Source organism: Conger conger, chromosome 1 (assembly GCF_963514075.1).
Source record: "Conger conger chromosome 1, fConCon1.1, whole genome shotgun sequence".
Lineage (NCBI taxonomy): Eukaryota > Metazoa > Chordata > Actinopteri > Anguilliformes > Congridae > Conger > Conger conger.
Genome location: NC_083760.1, coordinates 1,665,104 through 1,680,240, shown reverse-complemented (window position 1 = coordinate 1,680,240; position 15,137 = coordinate 1,665,104). Strand labels below are relative to the sequence as shown.

At 44.7% G+C, this 15,137-nt stretch overlaps 2 protein-coding genes across 3 annotated transcripts; both read left to right on the top strand.

Annotated features, from left to right (window-relative positions):
• Positions 1 to 753: 753 nt before the first annotated feature.
• LOC133135890 (putative transmembrane protein 244) lies at positions 754 to 5,289 on the top strand. 2 transcript variants are annotated; one of them, XM_061253230.1, is made up of 6 exons: positions 754 to 853; positions 1,373 to 1,458; positions 2,287 to 2,360; positions 2,958 to 3,083; positions 3,269 to 3,313; positions 3,601 to 5,289. In XM_061253230.1, exons 1-6 carry the CDS (start codon positions 821 to 823, stop codon positions 3,693 to 3,695), a joined length of 459 nt encoding a protein of 152 aa, XP_061109214.1. In that variant the 5' UTR covers positions 754 to 820; the 3' UTR covers positions 3,696 to 5,289. The 2 variants fall into 2 exon arrangements, with proteins under 2 accessions (XP_061109214.1, XP_061109224.1); XM_061253240.1 differs by lacking the exon at positions 754 to 853 and adding an exon at positions 1,037 to 1,167.
• A 1,507-nt stretch (positions 5,290 to 6,796) lies between these two features.
• LOC133139332 (XK-related protein 8-like) lies at positions 6,797 to 11,459 on the top strand. The gene is made up of 3 exons (XM_061258797.1): positions 6,797 to 7,261; positions 8,516 to 8,700; positions 9,738 to 11,459. The coding sequence occupies exons 1-3, from the start codon at positions 6,933 to 6,935 to the stop codon at positions 10,544 to 10,546; spliced, it is 1,323 nt and encodes a 440-aa protein (XP_061114781.1). The 5' UTR covers positions 6,797 to 6,932; the 3' UTR covers positions 10,547 to 11,459.
• The last annotated feature ends 3,678 nt before the right edge of the window (positions 11,460 to 15,137 follow it).

The window sequence follows — 15,137 nt, the reverse complement described above, 5'->3', positions numbered from 1 at the left end:
TTGGTGGTTCAAACCTCATAAGGTTGGTGTTTCAAGTCCCAGTGCAGCCACAATAAGATCAGTGCAGGGATTTACCCCGCATTGCTCCAGGGGGGATTGGCCACCGCTTAGTCCAAATCAACTGGAAGCCGCGTTCGATAAAAGCGCTGGCTAAGTAACAGTAATGTACACATGCAAGAGCTATGGTTTGACAGATGGGACACAGACACAAACAGGGCTGGATCTCAGTGAATATGTTCAGGGTCCTGCTATCTGTGCCTTACAGGCTCCCTGCAATGCTCCAATGCTGCAGCTGCTGTGAAGAAAGAGGATGAAAGTATGACGTCTGAAGAAGTATTTCCCCCTTCCTTATTTCCTCTATTATTGCATATTTGTCACTCAGATGGTTTCAGTTTCTTTGGACAAAATAACTTCTTTGGACTAGACAAAGGGTACCTGAGCAAACACAAAAGACATTTCTTAATTATTATCCCATCACCTGTTTTTATATGGTAAAAACATTCAAAATGTAAAGAGTGCGAACAAGAGTATCATAAAGCGAGAAACCCAAGTTATATGATGATAAATCTTCGCTTTCGTCGGCTCGTATAGTAATGATCCTGTCATCCGACTTCTCCTAAACTGCTTCCATGCCGCATTTGAATTAGAACGCACTTTGCAGAAAGGGCTTCTTTAAACGTTCGCTTGTATTTCGCGTTTGCAGCGCATGATGGCGATAGAGGCTCGATGCATAATTTCAGCCAGCCGTATTATTTATTTGAAGCGCCTTGCGCACAACATTAACTACTCGACATAATATACCGACGCGACGGCAGATGGAATGGCGTTCAAAGTAAAAGCAGCGGACTCGAAGGTCAGTGTTTTTGTACGCGTGACCGACGTTATATGCGTGCTCGGGAATCCGTTTTATGCAACACGCATGCGTTCAGGAGGGCTATTATTAGTTTGCTATTAGCAATAATCAAAGACGAACGCCAAGCTCGTCCTCACATAACGACACTCGTAGGTTATTTTCTACAATATTTCATGGATAATTTTAGCGATAGATTTAATTTCCACATGGAATAAAGACGCTGTCTTTATTGTGTTTGGTCCTCATTCTTCGAGCCATTGAATGCTGAAACAGCTGATGGTACAGCAATCTGGCTTGCACAGTAAATGCAACAGGTATCCGTCCACTGGACAGAAATCTTTTTATTAAAAAAAAAAAACCGAAATGCCTGCAGGATTTCAATGTCTCTATATATTTGGCATTATTCAGCCCATTATGTGTTAATAATAATTAATCACTATATTACATGTGGCCATACTATGTACTGTATTTTTTTAATACCAGTTGCATTACTAATGGTTCCTGTATTTTTATTTTCAGACCGTCCTGCTTCGTCTGGGTCTCTGCGTGCTCATTTTCTACACCCTGTACTACATGGTCGCCAGTGTGTGCTTTGGGGCTTTCAGGTGATTTGTGCTGCCTTCAGGTACAGGTGTGGAGAGAGCTTCTTTACCTGCTCCACCAACACACCTCTGTTCCTTATGAGCCCAGAATACTCCACCACCATCAAAGACAACTCTGTCCCCACTACCATGAGCTACAACACTGTCTCCATCAGCTACAACACTGTCCCCACTACCATCAGCTACAACACTGTCTCCACTACCATCAGCTACAACACTGTCTCCACTACCATCAGCTACAACACTGTCTCCATCAGCTACAACACTGTCTCCACTACCATCAGCTACAACACTGTCTCCATCAGCTACAACACTGTCTCCACTACCATCAGCTACAACACTGTCTCCACTACCACCAGCTACAACACTATCTCCACTACCATCAGCTACAACACTGTCTCCACTACCATCAGCTACAACACTGTCTCCACCAGCTACAACACTGTCTCCACTACCATCAGCTACAACACTGTCTCCACTACCATCAGCTACAACACTGTCTCCCCTACCATCAGCTACAACACTGTCTCCACCAGCTACAACACTGTCTCCATCAGCTACAACACTGTCTCCATCAGCTACAACACTGTCTCCACCAGTTACAACACTGTCTCCATCAGCTACAACACTGTCTCCACTACCATCAGCTACAACACTGTCTCCACTACCATCAGCTACAACACTGTCTCACTGCATGTGTGTGTGCGTGTATACACATACAGTATATACCGTACACACTTGCACAGACATATCTTGGCCAAGTTTATTTAAGGTGGAAATGTGGGTTTTGAATGTTTTTATTTAAGGTGGAAATGCATGTGTTCCCCACAGGCTCCAGCACTTTGATGGACTCATTCCTTTTGACTTCCGGACAGAACCGACAGAATCCAGTGCAAAGTACCTGGGTAATACAACAACCCCCTTACACACACACACCCTCACACTGTTACACACACACACACACACACTCACACAGTTACACCATTCCACTACAGCACTGTTACAGTACACCCAAACACAGTGACAATGTTACACACCCACACACAATGATCTTTCTGTCTCTGGGTGTGCCTGTTCTCTCTGTGTTTCTCTGTGTTTCTCAGTGAACCTGCTCTCTCTGTGTTTCTCTGTGTTTCTCAGTGAACCTGCTCTCTCTGTGTTTCTCTGTGTTTCTCAGTGAACCTGCTCTCTCTGTGTTTCTCTGTGTTCTCAGTGAACCTGCTCTCTCTGTGTTTCTCTGTGTTCTCAGTGAACCTGCTCTCTCTGTGTTTCTCTGTGTTTCTCAGTGATCCTGCTCTCTGTGTTTCTCAGTGAACCTGCTCTCTCTGTGTTTCTCTGTGTTTCTCAGTGAACCTGCTCTCTCTGTGTTTCTCAGTGAATCTCAGTGAACTTGCTCTCTCTGTGTTTTCCAGTGAACCGTCTCTGTGTTTCTCAGTGATCCTGCTCTCTGTTTTCCAGTGATCCTGCTCTCTGTGTTCCTCTGTGTTTCTCTGTGTTCTCAGTGAACCTGCTCTCGATGGAGTTGACGTTCTTTTGCAGTGGGCTGCTCTTTGCTGCGGTTGTGCAGAGGTGGGTGTGGGACTACGCCCTCACGGTCACACTGGTCCACGTGTTGCTCACCTGCGCAGGTGAGTCTAACCCTGCTCCGTCCGCACAGGTGAGTCAGTCACAGTGACCAGGTGTAATCAGGAAGTGGTAAAGAGGCATTCACGTGAGCATGTGTTGTGTCTGAGTGAGCACACGCGTGTTGTTTGAGCCTCTCGGGGCGTGTTGCCCTGAGATGTGACGGTTAAGGTGTTGCTCTGTCTTTCAGTCATGCAGGAGTTCCCTGTGATTTGGCAGTGGTGGCTGGCTCTGGGTGAGTATCAGCAGCTTAGACTCTTCTTCAGTGTGTACCTGTTACTGACTCTAGCACTGGCTTCCTGGCAGTGTCAGGTACTCAGGTACTCTGATTTGTAAGTAACTCTATATCAGATCATGTGTAAAATGGCTAAATGTACATCTGTGTGTGTTCCCCAAGTGGAGAGTAGCCCAGTGCGTTCCCTGTGAGCTCACACAGGTGTGTATCTCCAGTGCGTTCTCACACAGGTGTGTGTCTCCAGTGCGTTCTCTGTGAGCTCACACAGGTGTGCCTGTTGTCCGCAGGTAGTGGCTTATTCCTGATGATCTGTAATGGGCAGCTGATCGCACACTTCGCCTGTCAGAGTGACCCCAGTTATCCCACCTTCCAGAGCTACTGACTCACCTGTTCCCACCTGGAGTCCCATCCCAACAGCCGCCCCAACACTCTCAGCTCCGGACCAATCCCCAGTCAGAGCAGCCGGTAACCATGGCATCAGCCCTATCGCCATGCATGGCCATTTCCTGTCAAACAGTCTCCTTGTCCGAGGAGCACACAGGGGCAGTGTTGTCGTGATGTTTTTCTCTTTAAATACCTCACAAATAACGTCCATGGCTTTCTCCACACAGCACCAGTTAAGAACAATTCATAATGATATTATGAGGAGACTGGCAGCATATTTCAGTGGCATGTATTTATTAATCAAATTATTAAATTATGGAATGTATTTTACCAAAAGATGCCAACAATTCATCCACGCTTTAGTTTATTCGCGTTACAATGTGGCAAGACACCAGATTTTGTAAAGTGCCGATAGCCTGTTAAAATAATGGCTTTATTTTAAAAGCAGGTCGATGCAGGCGTGTTTAGTCTGAAGAGCAGAGAAGCCAGATTTCAGTCATATGATGCAGGTCCACTCACACTCTCCCTAACCTGGCTGGAGCCTCTGTTCCAGGCACATTGAGTGGTGTGATGCTGAAAACGGGGTCTGTCGTGTTTACATACGCAGTATTCACGCTTGTATGTCCAGTAATGTGAAATGTACTTACGTTCATTTTTTTATTCACTCATGATGTATTATACCACATTGTCTTTGTTATTTTAATTGATTATTATTATGTGCCATATGGTTATTGCAATGGTTGCAAATGTATATATAACTTCTGGGATTTTGTCAGCTGTGCATGTTTATGTTATGTGCACAATGGAACCCATGCACCCCTCAGGTGTTCTGTAGTAAGCACTTTGACATACAGTACTGTGCAGAAGCCTTAGGCACTTTATTATGTATATGTTTATTTTTGTGTGTGTGTGTGTTAGTATAAAAGAACACATTTGAGATTTCCAAATATTAATTTTCCAAAATATTTAATTTTACGGAGACATTTTTGTATTTAATTTTTAAAAAGTAACATATTACTGGAAGCAATTGACTACTTTTTACATAAAAAACTTGATCAACGCTGTCTGAGATCAGAAGCAAGGAGCCAACCAAAGACTGCAGAAGAACTGTGGCAAGTTCTCCAACATGCTTGGCACAACCTCCCTGCTGTCTTATACAACTGCAGGACAGCGTTATCTGTACAGAATGTTATACAGGTGCCAAAGACTTTTGCACAGTACTGTAATTAAATGAATGATGCCACTTAATAACAATAATAACAATAATAATAATAATAGTAATAATATTATAAACAACATACCATGAGCTGTTTTTCTGAAGCTCCATGTATTTAAGTGTTTCTCCCCATTATTCTATCAGTATATAACAAGGAAACATTCTGAAAACGGCTAGTCTTGAAAAGGGCCATTTTGAATGCCTGGTATTAATAAATTAAAAGGAAATTAAATGTAACTATGTTGTTGAGAAAATGAGTATGATTAAATCATATTTTATAATGATGAGTTGAATATTATTCCACTATTGGCTCATTTGTATATTAATTCAATGATATGATCATTTATTCAATAAATTAATATTTTCAGCAGTTGTCTTTGATGTCACAAAGTCTCAGTTTTTCTCATTTTTGACTGTGCAGTTCTATTGCTGGCCTCCATGTTATTTGTAGCTTATCGGGCCAGCACCTTGTGGTATTATACTGTGCACAAGGCTTTCTTAACCCTGCATTGCTCCAGGGGAGGATTGTCTCCTGCTTAGTCTAATCAACTGTACGTCGCTCTGGATAAGAGCATCTGCCAAATGCCAATAATGTAATGTAATGTAATGTAAAAGACTCGAATAATTAAGAGATTTAGCCTATATGATATGATATGTCAGCAAAAAAACTAGTTAAAATCAGGAAACAACATAATAGCATTAGGCTTATGTTACTGAGAAAAAGGAAATAGACCTACTTGTTCATTGTGAATTTGGGAAGAGTTTCTTCCTCTTGAGCAGGGAGGTTGATGAAGCAGAGGTGTGTCACTCATTGGTGGAAAGGCTGGTTGTTTTGAGCTATAAGGCCTGTTTCTGTGTCACCATCCTTCTGTAATACAGGACACCTGACCAATATAACATTAAATTCCAACCACATCATTTCCCCGTTTCAAACTAATGTAGCAGTGGACTACACTGGTTCCCAAACGCGGTCCTGGGGGGCCCTGTGTATGCTGGCTTTTATACGAACTACAATTTCAATCCCAGATTTCTAAAATGTTATTTTGTCTGAATTAGGTGCTTTTCATGTTTAGTGGAATTATTTATAATCTTTAACCACATTAAGTCCGAAATAACGGCATGCCGTGAAGAATAAAATTCCCATGTCCATATTGTGCTTATAAAAAGAGGTAAATTGTTTAATTAGTCAAGTTAAATTCGGTGAATCAATCCTAAATGGTCAAAGTGCGAACACTTGGCCACGAAATCTAACCATCTGGAAGATAATGAACTTGGACAAAGCAAATGATAACGAGCCAAATTGTAATAATAAGTCTAAGGAAAGAATTAGGAAATAAATTAAACGTGTTCCACAATCAAGTGATAAATTATTGATTAATCATCTATTGATTAATCTGAGTCTTGTTTTATCTTGTTTTTATGTCATCGTTTGCGATTAAAAGCACCATAAGCACGACCTGAACGTGGCAATGCTTATTCGTCATGGAATGCAGAGATCTCTGGCACAATGTTGATTAAGAGGGTAAATAATCATAATCCCCATTAAAAGCACCTAACTGAGTAAACATCTTTTTTTAACTATTCGATTGTAGTTGGGGGAAACCCGCATACACACCGCGCCCACTTTTGAGTTTGGGAACCACTATTTTAAGTTATAGAACTTTAAAGGCCTCTGATTGGCTGTATTTACACGTCGTGGGTACCGTCGTAATCACGGCTGTGATCTGTATAGTCCACGGGTAAACATGATAGGCTAAATTGTCGTCTCTCAAACATCCTCCGCGCGCCACAGGCTACATTTTCCCATCCAGATCATGTAGCAATCAGCGGGTCTTTGCTCCGTCTGCTAGGAACTGATTCCTATGAATACACTCGAAGTTGTTAGCTGATGTTACAGGCAGAACAAAGTCAGCTAGTTTGTCAGTGGAGCTAAATAATTATACCTATATATTTCTCTTGGGTTCGTAGCGTAGTATAAACACGGAACCCAAGACGATGCCAGAAAGCATGTAGTTCAGAATGGACTGTCCCGGTTTTTGTCGATATACATGTCTAGATTTTGTATTTACGGTTGTCGGCGTTTTCGCCTACTTGTGCGACGTGGGATCCGATCTGTGGGTCGCGACTGAGTTCTACCAACATGGCGACTTCGCTTGGTTCGGGTTGGTGATTGGGCTCATGGCTCTGTCGTCAACCGTGGTACATTTGTTTAGCTGGTTCTGGTTTAAATACGATCAAGAACTCGAAGATTTCAAATCGCAGACATCTGCAGAGAGATTACTTTTTGGTGGCGGAGGGCGCCTGAAGCTTAGCCTGCTGCACGCGTTTCAGCTCGGATTTCTTCTCCGGTAGGTCCCGTTAGTTTGGTTGCCAACATGAGCAAGCAGGATAGAATAGCTAGATTGGAGTGCCAAACTACATTGATATGCTAGATGTAACTGCTGGCCAAATTCGTTTTACAGTTCGTTACAGTGAAACGCGTAGGCTATATGAAAGCGTTAAACGTAGACTAGTCAACATAAAATAAAATTTAAAAAGATGTATTGTATATTGTTCCTTGGTATTAATGTTAAACCAGTGGAGAGAAACCTGGTGATCGATTTGCACGTTGCACTTTAGAGGCAACAATAGTAGCTAGATTTATAATAAAGTTAAATAAATAATAAAAACAACCTTTTTCATAACTGCTATGTCAATAAATGACGCCAATATTAAAACAAATACAATGCAAAATGCAATATTAAAGAGTGTAGCCATACTAACTAACTGTGTTAAGTAGGCCTGTGTATGTGTGAATGGGTTTTCTTAAAAGTTGTACCCACTTGCTGTGTAATTTCAGATGGTAAGAGGGCTCATTCATTAAGTATTTGTCTTTTAGCAGTTTAATCCAAAGGCAAAACCCAACCATGTAAATGTCCTCATTTAAATCACATTAGAATTTTTGATGATTTAGACTTCATTGGCAGGGTAGTGGGGTTATGTTTTAGTCTATGGGCAGGACAGAGAGGTTATGTTTTTGTCTGTATGGGCAGGGCAGTGGGGTTATGTTTTAGTCTATGGGCAGGGTAGTGAGGTTATGTTTTTGTCTGTATGGGCAGGGCAGTGGGGTTATGTTTTAGTCTATGGGCAGGGTAGTGAGGTTATGTTTTAGTCTGTATGGGCAGGGTAGTGAGGTTATGTTTTAGTCTGTATGGGCAGGGTAGTGAGGTTATGTTTTAGTCTGTATTGGCAGGGTAGTGAGGTTATGTTTTAGTCTGTATGGGCAGGGTAGTGAGGTTATGTTTTAGTCTGTATGGGCAGGGTAGTGGGGTTATGTTTTAGTCTGTATGGGCAGGGTAGTGAGGTTATGTTTTAGTCTATGGGCAGGGTAGTGGGGTTATGTTTTAGTCTGTATGGGCAGGGTAGTGAGGTTATGTTTTAGTCTGTATTGGCAGGGTAGTGAGGTTATGTTTTAGTCTGTATTGGCAGGGTAGTGGAACAGGTTAGGCCTTTCAGCTCTGAGCCTGAAGGTTGTGGGGTCACACCCCAGTTGCACTCCTGTCCCATGCTTGTGTTCAGAATTAGAGGGTTTTAGCTCCTCTGTGTGTGTGTGTGTGTATCAGGCACGTGTCGGCCATCGAGCAGGGCTTCGGCGTGTGGTGGTGGGGGGAGCAGGCCTCCTACGCCGCCTACGTGACCCATGACCTCAGCATGCTCCGCCTCCTGGAGGCGTTCTGTGAGAGCGCGCCCCAGCTCACCCTCCTGCTCTACATCATCCTCCGAACCGGCCACGCCCGAACCATGCAGAGTGCGTCCCGCCCGCTCACCACTCACCTGTACCTGCTCTCCTGTACCCGCTCACCTGTACCCGCTCACCTGTACCCGATCTCCTGTACCCGCTCACCTGTACCCGCTCACCTGTACCCGCTCACCTGTACCCGATCTCCTGCACCCGCTCACCTGTACCCGCTCACCTGTACCCGCTCACCCGCTCACCTGTACCCGATCTCCTGTACCCGCTCACCTGTACCTGATCTCCTGTACCCGCTCTCTTGTACCCGCTCACCTGTACCCGCTCACCCGCTCACCTGTACCCGATCTCCTGTACCCGCTCACCTGTACCTGATCTCCTGTACCCGCTCACCTGTACCTGATCTCCTGTACCCGCTCACATGTACCCGCTCACATGTACCTGATCTCCTGTACCCGCCACCTCACCGCACATGACACTGCATCTACACCTGCCCATATCATTACTCACATACACCTGCCACCACATGCTCACCTATACCTGCCACCTCACTGCGCACCTCATTGCTCATCTATACCTGCCACCTCACTACCTGCTTACACTCAGGTGTGAGTGTGTGTTCTCTCCCTGTTGCAGGTGAGTGTGTGTTCTCTCCCTGTTGCAGGTGAGTGTGTGTTCTCTCTCTCCCTGTTGCAGGTGAGTGTGTTCTCTCTCTCCCTGTTGCAGGTGAGTGTGGGTTCTCTCTCTCCCTGTTGCAGGTGTGAGTGTGTGTTCTCTCTCTCACAGGTGTAAGTGTGTGTTCTCTCTCTCACAGGTGTGAGTGTGTGTGTTCTCTCCCTGTTGCAGGTGTGAGTGTGTGTTCTCTCTCTCACAGGTGTGAGTGTGTGTTCTCTCTCTCACAGGTGTGAGTGTGTTCTCTCTCTCACAGGTGTGAGTGTGTGTTCTCTCTCTCACAGGTGTGAGTGTGTGTTCTCTCTCTCACAGGTGTGAGTGTGTGTTCTCTCTCTCACAGGTGTGAGTGTGTGTTCCCTCTCTCACAGGTGTGAGTGTGTGTTCTCTCTCACAGGTGTGAGTGTGTGTTCCCTCTCTCACAGGTGTGAGTGTGTGTGCCTCCTCGTTCTCCGTGGCGTGGACGGTGGTGATGTATCACCGCTCCCTGCGGCGGTTCCTGCCCCAGAAGGCTCAGCAGCGCTGGGGCGCGTCGGCGGTGTACTTCCTGTGGAACCTGCTGCTCATCACGCCGCGATTGGCTGCCCTGGCGCTCTTCGCCTCAGCCCTGCCCTGCCCCGCCCCCGCCCACTTCCTGTGCCTGTGGCCGGCGCTCTTCCTGTGGGCGTGGCTTCAGCGCACCAGCTTCATGGACAGCGCGGGGGGGGAGTGGCTCTATCGGGGCGCCGTGGCGACCATCTGGTACTTCAGCTGGTTTAACGTGGCCGAGGGGCGGAGCCGGGGGCGGGGCCTGATCTACCACGGCCTCATGATGACGGACAGCGGGATCCTGCTGGGGGCGTGGTGGGGGCTGCGGGGGGCGGAGCTTCAGCAGGCCTACGCTGTGGGCGTGGTCATCGCCCTGCCCTCCGCATACCTGCTGGGCCTGCTGCTCAAAGGCCTGTACTACGCCTACCTCCACCCCAAACTCCGCCCACTTCCTGCCGGGGAGGTCCCCAAACTCCGCCCACTTCCTGCCGGGGAGGTCCCCAAACTCCGCCCACTTCCTGCCAGGGAGGAGGATGTTCCTGATGGTGACACCCCCTTCAGATCCCACCCCCCCCAGCCTGGCCCCTCCCCCTCAAAACTGTGCAATCAGAGGATGGCTCGCCTGGCCAGCATCTTCTACACCCCCCTGCCTGTGCTGCCCTACGCCCGCCAGCCAATCAGGGCCTCGCCCAACGGCATCATCTAAACCGTACACCCTCCTGAACCCCTACCTCAACATCTCCACCTGCCTACTGACCTCAACGTCAGGGGCACGTTCAGCCCCAACAAAATATAGAGACATTCACCATCACCCAACCATGTGCCATGGAGGGCTGAGAATTTGCAGGTTCTCCTCATTACATTACCTGGTCTTTGGCTGTACCCATAGCCACTTACAGTTGATGAGACTAAGCAGGAGACAATCCCCCCCAGGAGTAATGTGGGGTTTCGGGCCAAAATCGTGCAATGTGACCGCTGCTACAACCACAGACAATGGACGTCTAATGAACATCCAATAGGAGCCGTGTAATATAATGCATGACGTACTGTAAACGACACACGTGACACTAACCACAATAAACACGTTGTTATTTCAAATGTGACCTTCGATACTAAAATATCACCTTGCATGTGGATGAAGTAGCATTGGCTATTTAAGTGTACCGTTAAAATGCTATCACTTTTGCCACCGAAGGAAAGCGAGAAAATAAACCGCATTTAGAATCACTTTTTCCAGGCAAAAAAAACGCCACGATTAGTCTTCAGCTCTTTGTTCCATCGTCCTCAAGTTCAGCGCGTGGATGTCAGATGATGCAGCTCCTGTACTGTAGGATGGAATCTGCTCTTATTATATAATCATTGGATTTTACCTCGCAGTGTGACGACAATGAAAGACTGGATGCTATCAGTACTACACACGACGTGTGCGGCTAGCGTTAACCACTATGCTACAGGCTGTGCTACGCTGCAACCAATCACTACACCTGCAGATCACACCTTCAACCAGAGAGGAGGGAACTCATGTATTGATCAGCTGCCCAGGCGCCCGGAGTTTTTGCCTAAAATGCCTTGAGCAGATACTGTGGTTTGTGAATAAATAGCTGTTGTAAATCGTGAAAGCTGAGTACCCTTCTGTTGTACCGTGTGTTATTTTAGATTTGCCAATAATGTTCTGCGTTGGGATACAGACATGCGTTTCCACTTCAAAGGAAAACCCAACAGTTGGTGGAAAATAATTTCTCGTCTTCGGTCAACATGAACACTTATCAGGGTGAGCGTGCTGTAACCCAGGCATTAAATACAATTCAGTGTTGGGGGAAAACCCAACCCTGTTTGTCTCCTTCATTTCTGAGGCGTGTCATTTCTCTCCCTTCGATTTGGCACATGGCTAAATTATGTCATTTCCCCGAGAGGTGAAAGGGCCCAAGGTACTTTCCTCAGTGACCACTGGAAGATTAGCAAACTAGCTCGCTCACGTTGCTGCAGAAAAAACTGCCTGCAAAGACATACGTATGTACACATCTTCTGTGATTGGGTGAGCTGAATGCATGTACACTTCATCTGTGATTGGGTGGGCTGAAACCCGCTGGCTTATCTGCTCAAAGAGGGGCTGGCAGACCGGGAGGGAGTGTGTGAGACTGTGTGTGAGACTGTGTGTGACTGTGTGACTGTGTGTGAGACTGTGTGACAGTGTGTGACAGTGTGTGACAGTGTGGGCCTGTGTGTGACAGTGTGACTGTGTGTGTGACTGTGTGACAGTGTGTGACTGTGTGAGACTGTGTGTGAGACTGTGTGTGAGACTGTGTGTGACTGTGTGTGAGACTGTGTGACAGTGTGTGACAGTGTGTGACTGTGTGCCTGTGTGAGACTGTGTGTGTGACTGTGTGTGTGACTTTTGAAGATGTTTGGCGTTAGTTTAACAGAGGGGGAAAAAAGAAAAACGATTGTTTTTCTTAAACGGTGAGATTGAAACCTGCAGAGGGCCCAGGGTTGCTCCTGTAGTCACATCCTTCATTTTGTTATTTTCTTATTTTGGAAAATGAGACTGTCTTTTATTGGACGGTCTGCCAGCTCTGGTCGCTTTATGGTTCCCTCTCTACGGGCACCTGGCGGTCGAGCTGCACGTTCACGCCTGTTTTCTGCTCTGGTGCCTCAGTGGTGGAATGACTTGCCTACCACTGTCAGGACAGCAGAATCCCTCCCCCTATTTCGACGCAGACTAAAAACACACCTTTTCAAACTATACCTTAGTCCTCCCTCCTGATTTCCCCCGCCCCCCTTTCTGATATCCCTATCCCTCTTGTCTAACCCCCCCAAAAAAATAAAATAATAATAATAATTGCACTTATGATGACTATATGTTTACAACAACACTTCATGTGTATTTTACTAGCTATGGATGTGATTCTTTAACTTGTGGAAGAACCTATGCACTTGTAAATCGCTTTGGATTAAAAGCGTCTGCTAAATGACAAAAATATAAATGTAAAATGTAAATGTATATACAGTGGTGTGAAAAAGTGTTTGCCCCCTTCCTGATTTCTTATTTTTAGAAAAAAAACCTACATGGCCCTGTGTGGGAAAAAGTGATTGCCCCCTAAACCTAATAACTGGTTGGGCCACCCTTAGCAGCAACAACTGCAATCAAGCGTTTGCGATAACTTGCAATGAGTCTCTTACAGCGCTGTGGAGGAATTTTGGCCCACTCATCTTTGCAGAATTGTTGTAATTCAGCCACATTGGAGGGTTTTGTCATGCCACAGCATCTCAATAGGATTCAGGTCAGGACTTTGGACTAGACCACTCCAAAGTCTTCATTTTGTTTTTCTTCAGCCATTCAGAGGTGGACTTGCTGGTGTGTTTTGGATCATTGTCCTGCTGCAGAACCCAAGTTCGTTTCAGCTTGAGGTCACGAACAGATGGCCGGACATTCTCCTTCAGGATTTTTTGGTAGACAACAGAATTCATGGTTCCATTTATCACAGCAAGTATTCCAGGTCCTGAAGCAGCAAAACAGCCCCAGACCATCACACTACCACCACCATATTTTACTGTTGGTATGATGTTCTTTTTCTGAAATGCGGTGTTACTTTTACGCCAGATGTAATGGGACACACACCTTCCAAAAAGTTCAACTTTTGTCTCGTCAGACCACAGAGTATTTTCCCAAAAGTCTTGGGGAACATCAAGATGTTTTCTGGCAAAATTGAGACAAGCCTTAATGTTCTTTTTGCTCAGCAGCGGTTTTCGTCTTGGAACTCTGCCATGCAGGCCATTTTTGCCCAGTCTCTTTCTTACGGTGGAGTCATGAACACTGACCTTAACTGAGGCAAGTGAGGCCTGCAGTTCTTTGGATGTTGTTGTGGGGTCTTTTGTGACCTCTTGGATGAGTTGTCGCTGCGCTCTTGGGGTAATTTTGGTCGGCCGGCCACTCCTGGGAAGGTTCACCACTGTTCCATGTTTTCGCCATTTGTGGATAATGGCTCTCACTGTGGTTCGCTGGAGTCCCAAAGCTTTAGAAATGGCTTTATAACCTTTTCCAGACTGATAGATCTCAATTACTTTCTTTCTCATTTGTTCCTGAATTTCTTTAGATCTCGGCATGATGTCTAGCTTTTGAGGATCATTTGGTCTACTTCACTTTGTCAGGCAGGTCCTATTTAAGTGATTTCTTGATTGAGAACAGGTGTGGCAGTAATCAGGCCTGGGTGTGGCTAGAGAAATTGAGAGGTTTGATAAACCACAGGTAAGTTATGTTTTTACAGGGGGGCAATCACTTTTTCACACAGGGCCATGTAGGTTTGGATTTTTTTTTCTCCTTTAATAATAAAAACCTTCATTGAAAAACTGCATTTTGTGTTTACTTGTTGTCTTTGACTAATATCGAAATTTGTTTGATCTGAAACATCTAAGTGTGACAAACATGCAAAAAAAAAAAAAAAAAAAAAATCAGGAAGGGGGCAAACACTTTTTCACACCACTGTAATGTGAAATGTAATTACGTTCATTTTTTTTATTTACTCATGATGTATTATACCACTTTATTATTATTATTATTATTATTATTATTATTATTATGTGCCATATGGTTATTGCAATGGTTGCAAATGTATATATAACTTGTGGGATTTTGTCAGCTGTGCATGTTTATGTTATGTGCACAATGGAACCCATGCACCCCTTAGGTGTTCTGTAGTAAGCACTTTGACATACAGTACTGTGCAGAAGTCTTAGGCACTTTATTATGTATATGTTTATTTTTGTGTGTGTGTGTGTGTTAGTATAAAAGTACACATTTGAGAATATGAATTTTCCAAAATACTTTGTATTTAATTTAAAAAAGTAACATATTACTGTAAGCAATTGACTACTTTCTAGATAAAAACTTGATCAAGGCTGTCTGAGATCGGAAGCAAGGAGTCAACCAAAGTCTGCAGAAGAACTGTGGCAAGTTCTCCAACATGCTTGGAACCACCTCCCTGCTGATTGTCTTATAAAACTGCAGGACAGCGTTGGCTATCTCAGAGTGATGCAGTTTTAATGCCAAAGGGTGGTCACAAAAAATACTGATTTGATTCAGTTTTTAACTATTCTGCCAAATTACTAAAATGTTATGTAAAATGTAGAATATTTTCATTTAGGACCTTTCATTGAATTATTTTTTTGAAGAATCTTATCTGTACAGAATGTTAGACAGGTGCCTAGGACTTTTGCACAGTACTGTAATGAAATGAATGATGCCACTTCCTTACAATACATACATTATTAATAATAATAATAATAATAATAATAATAAT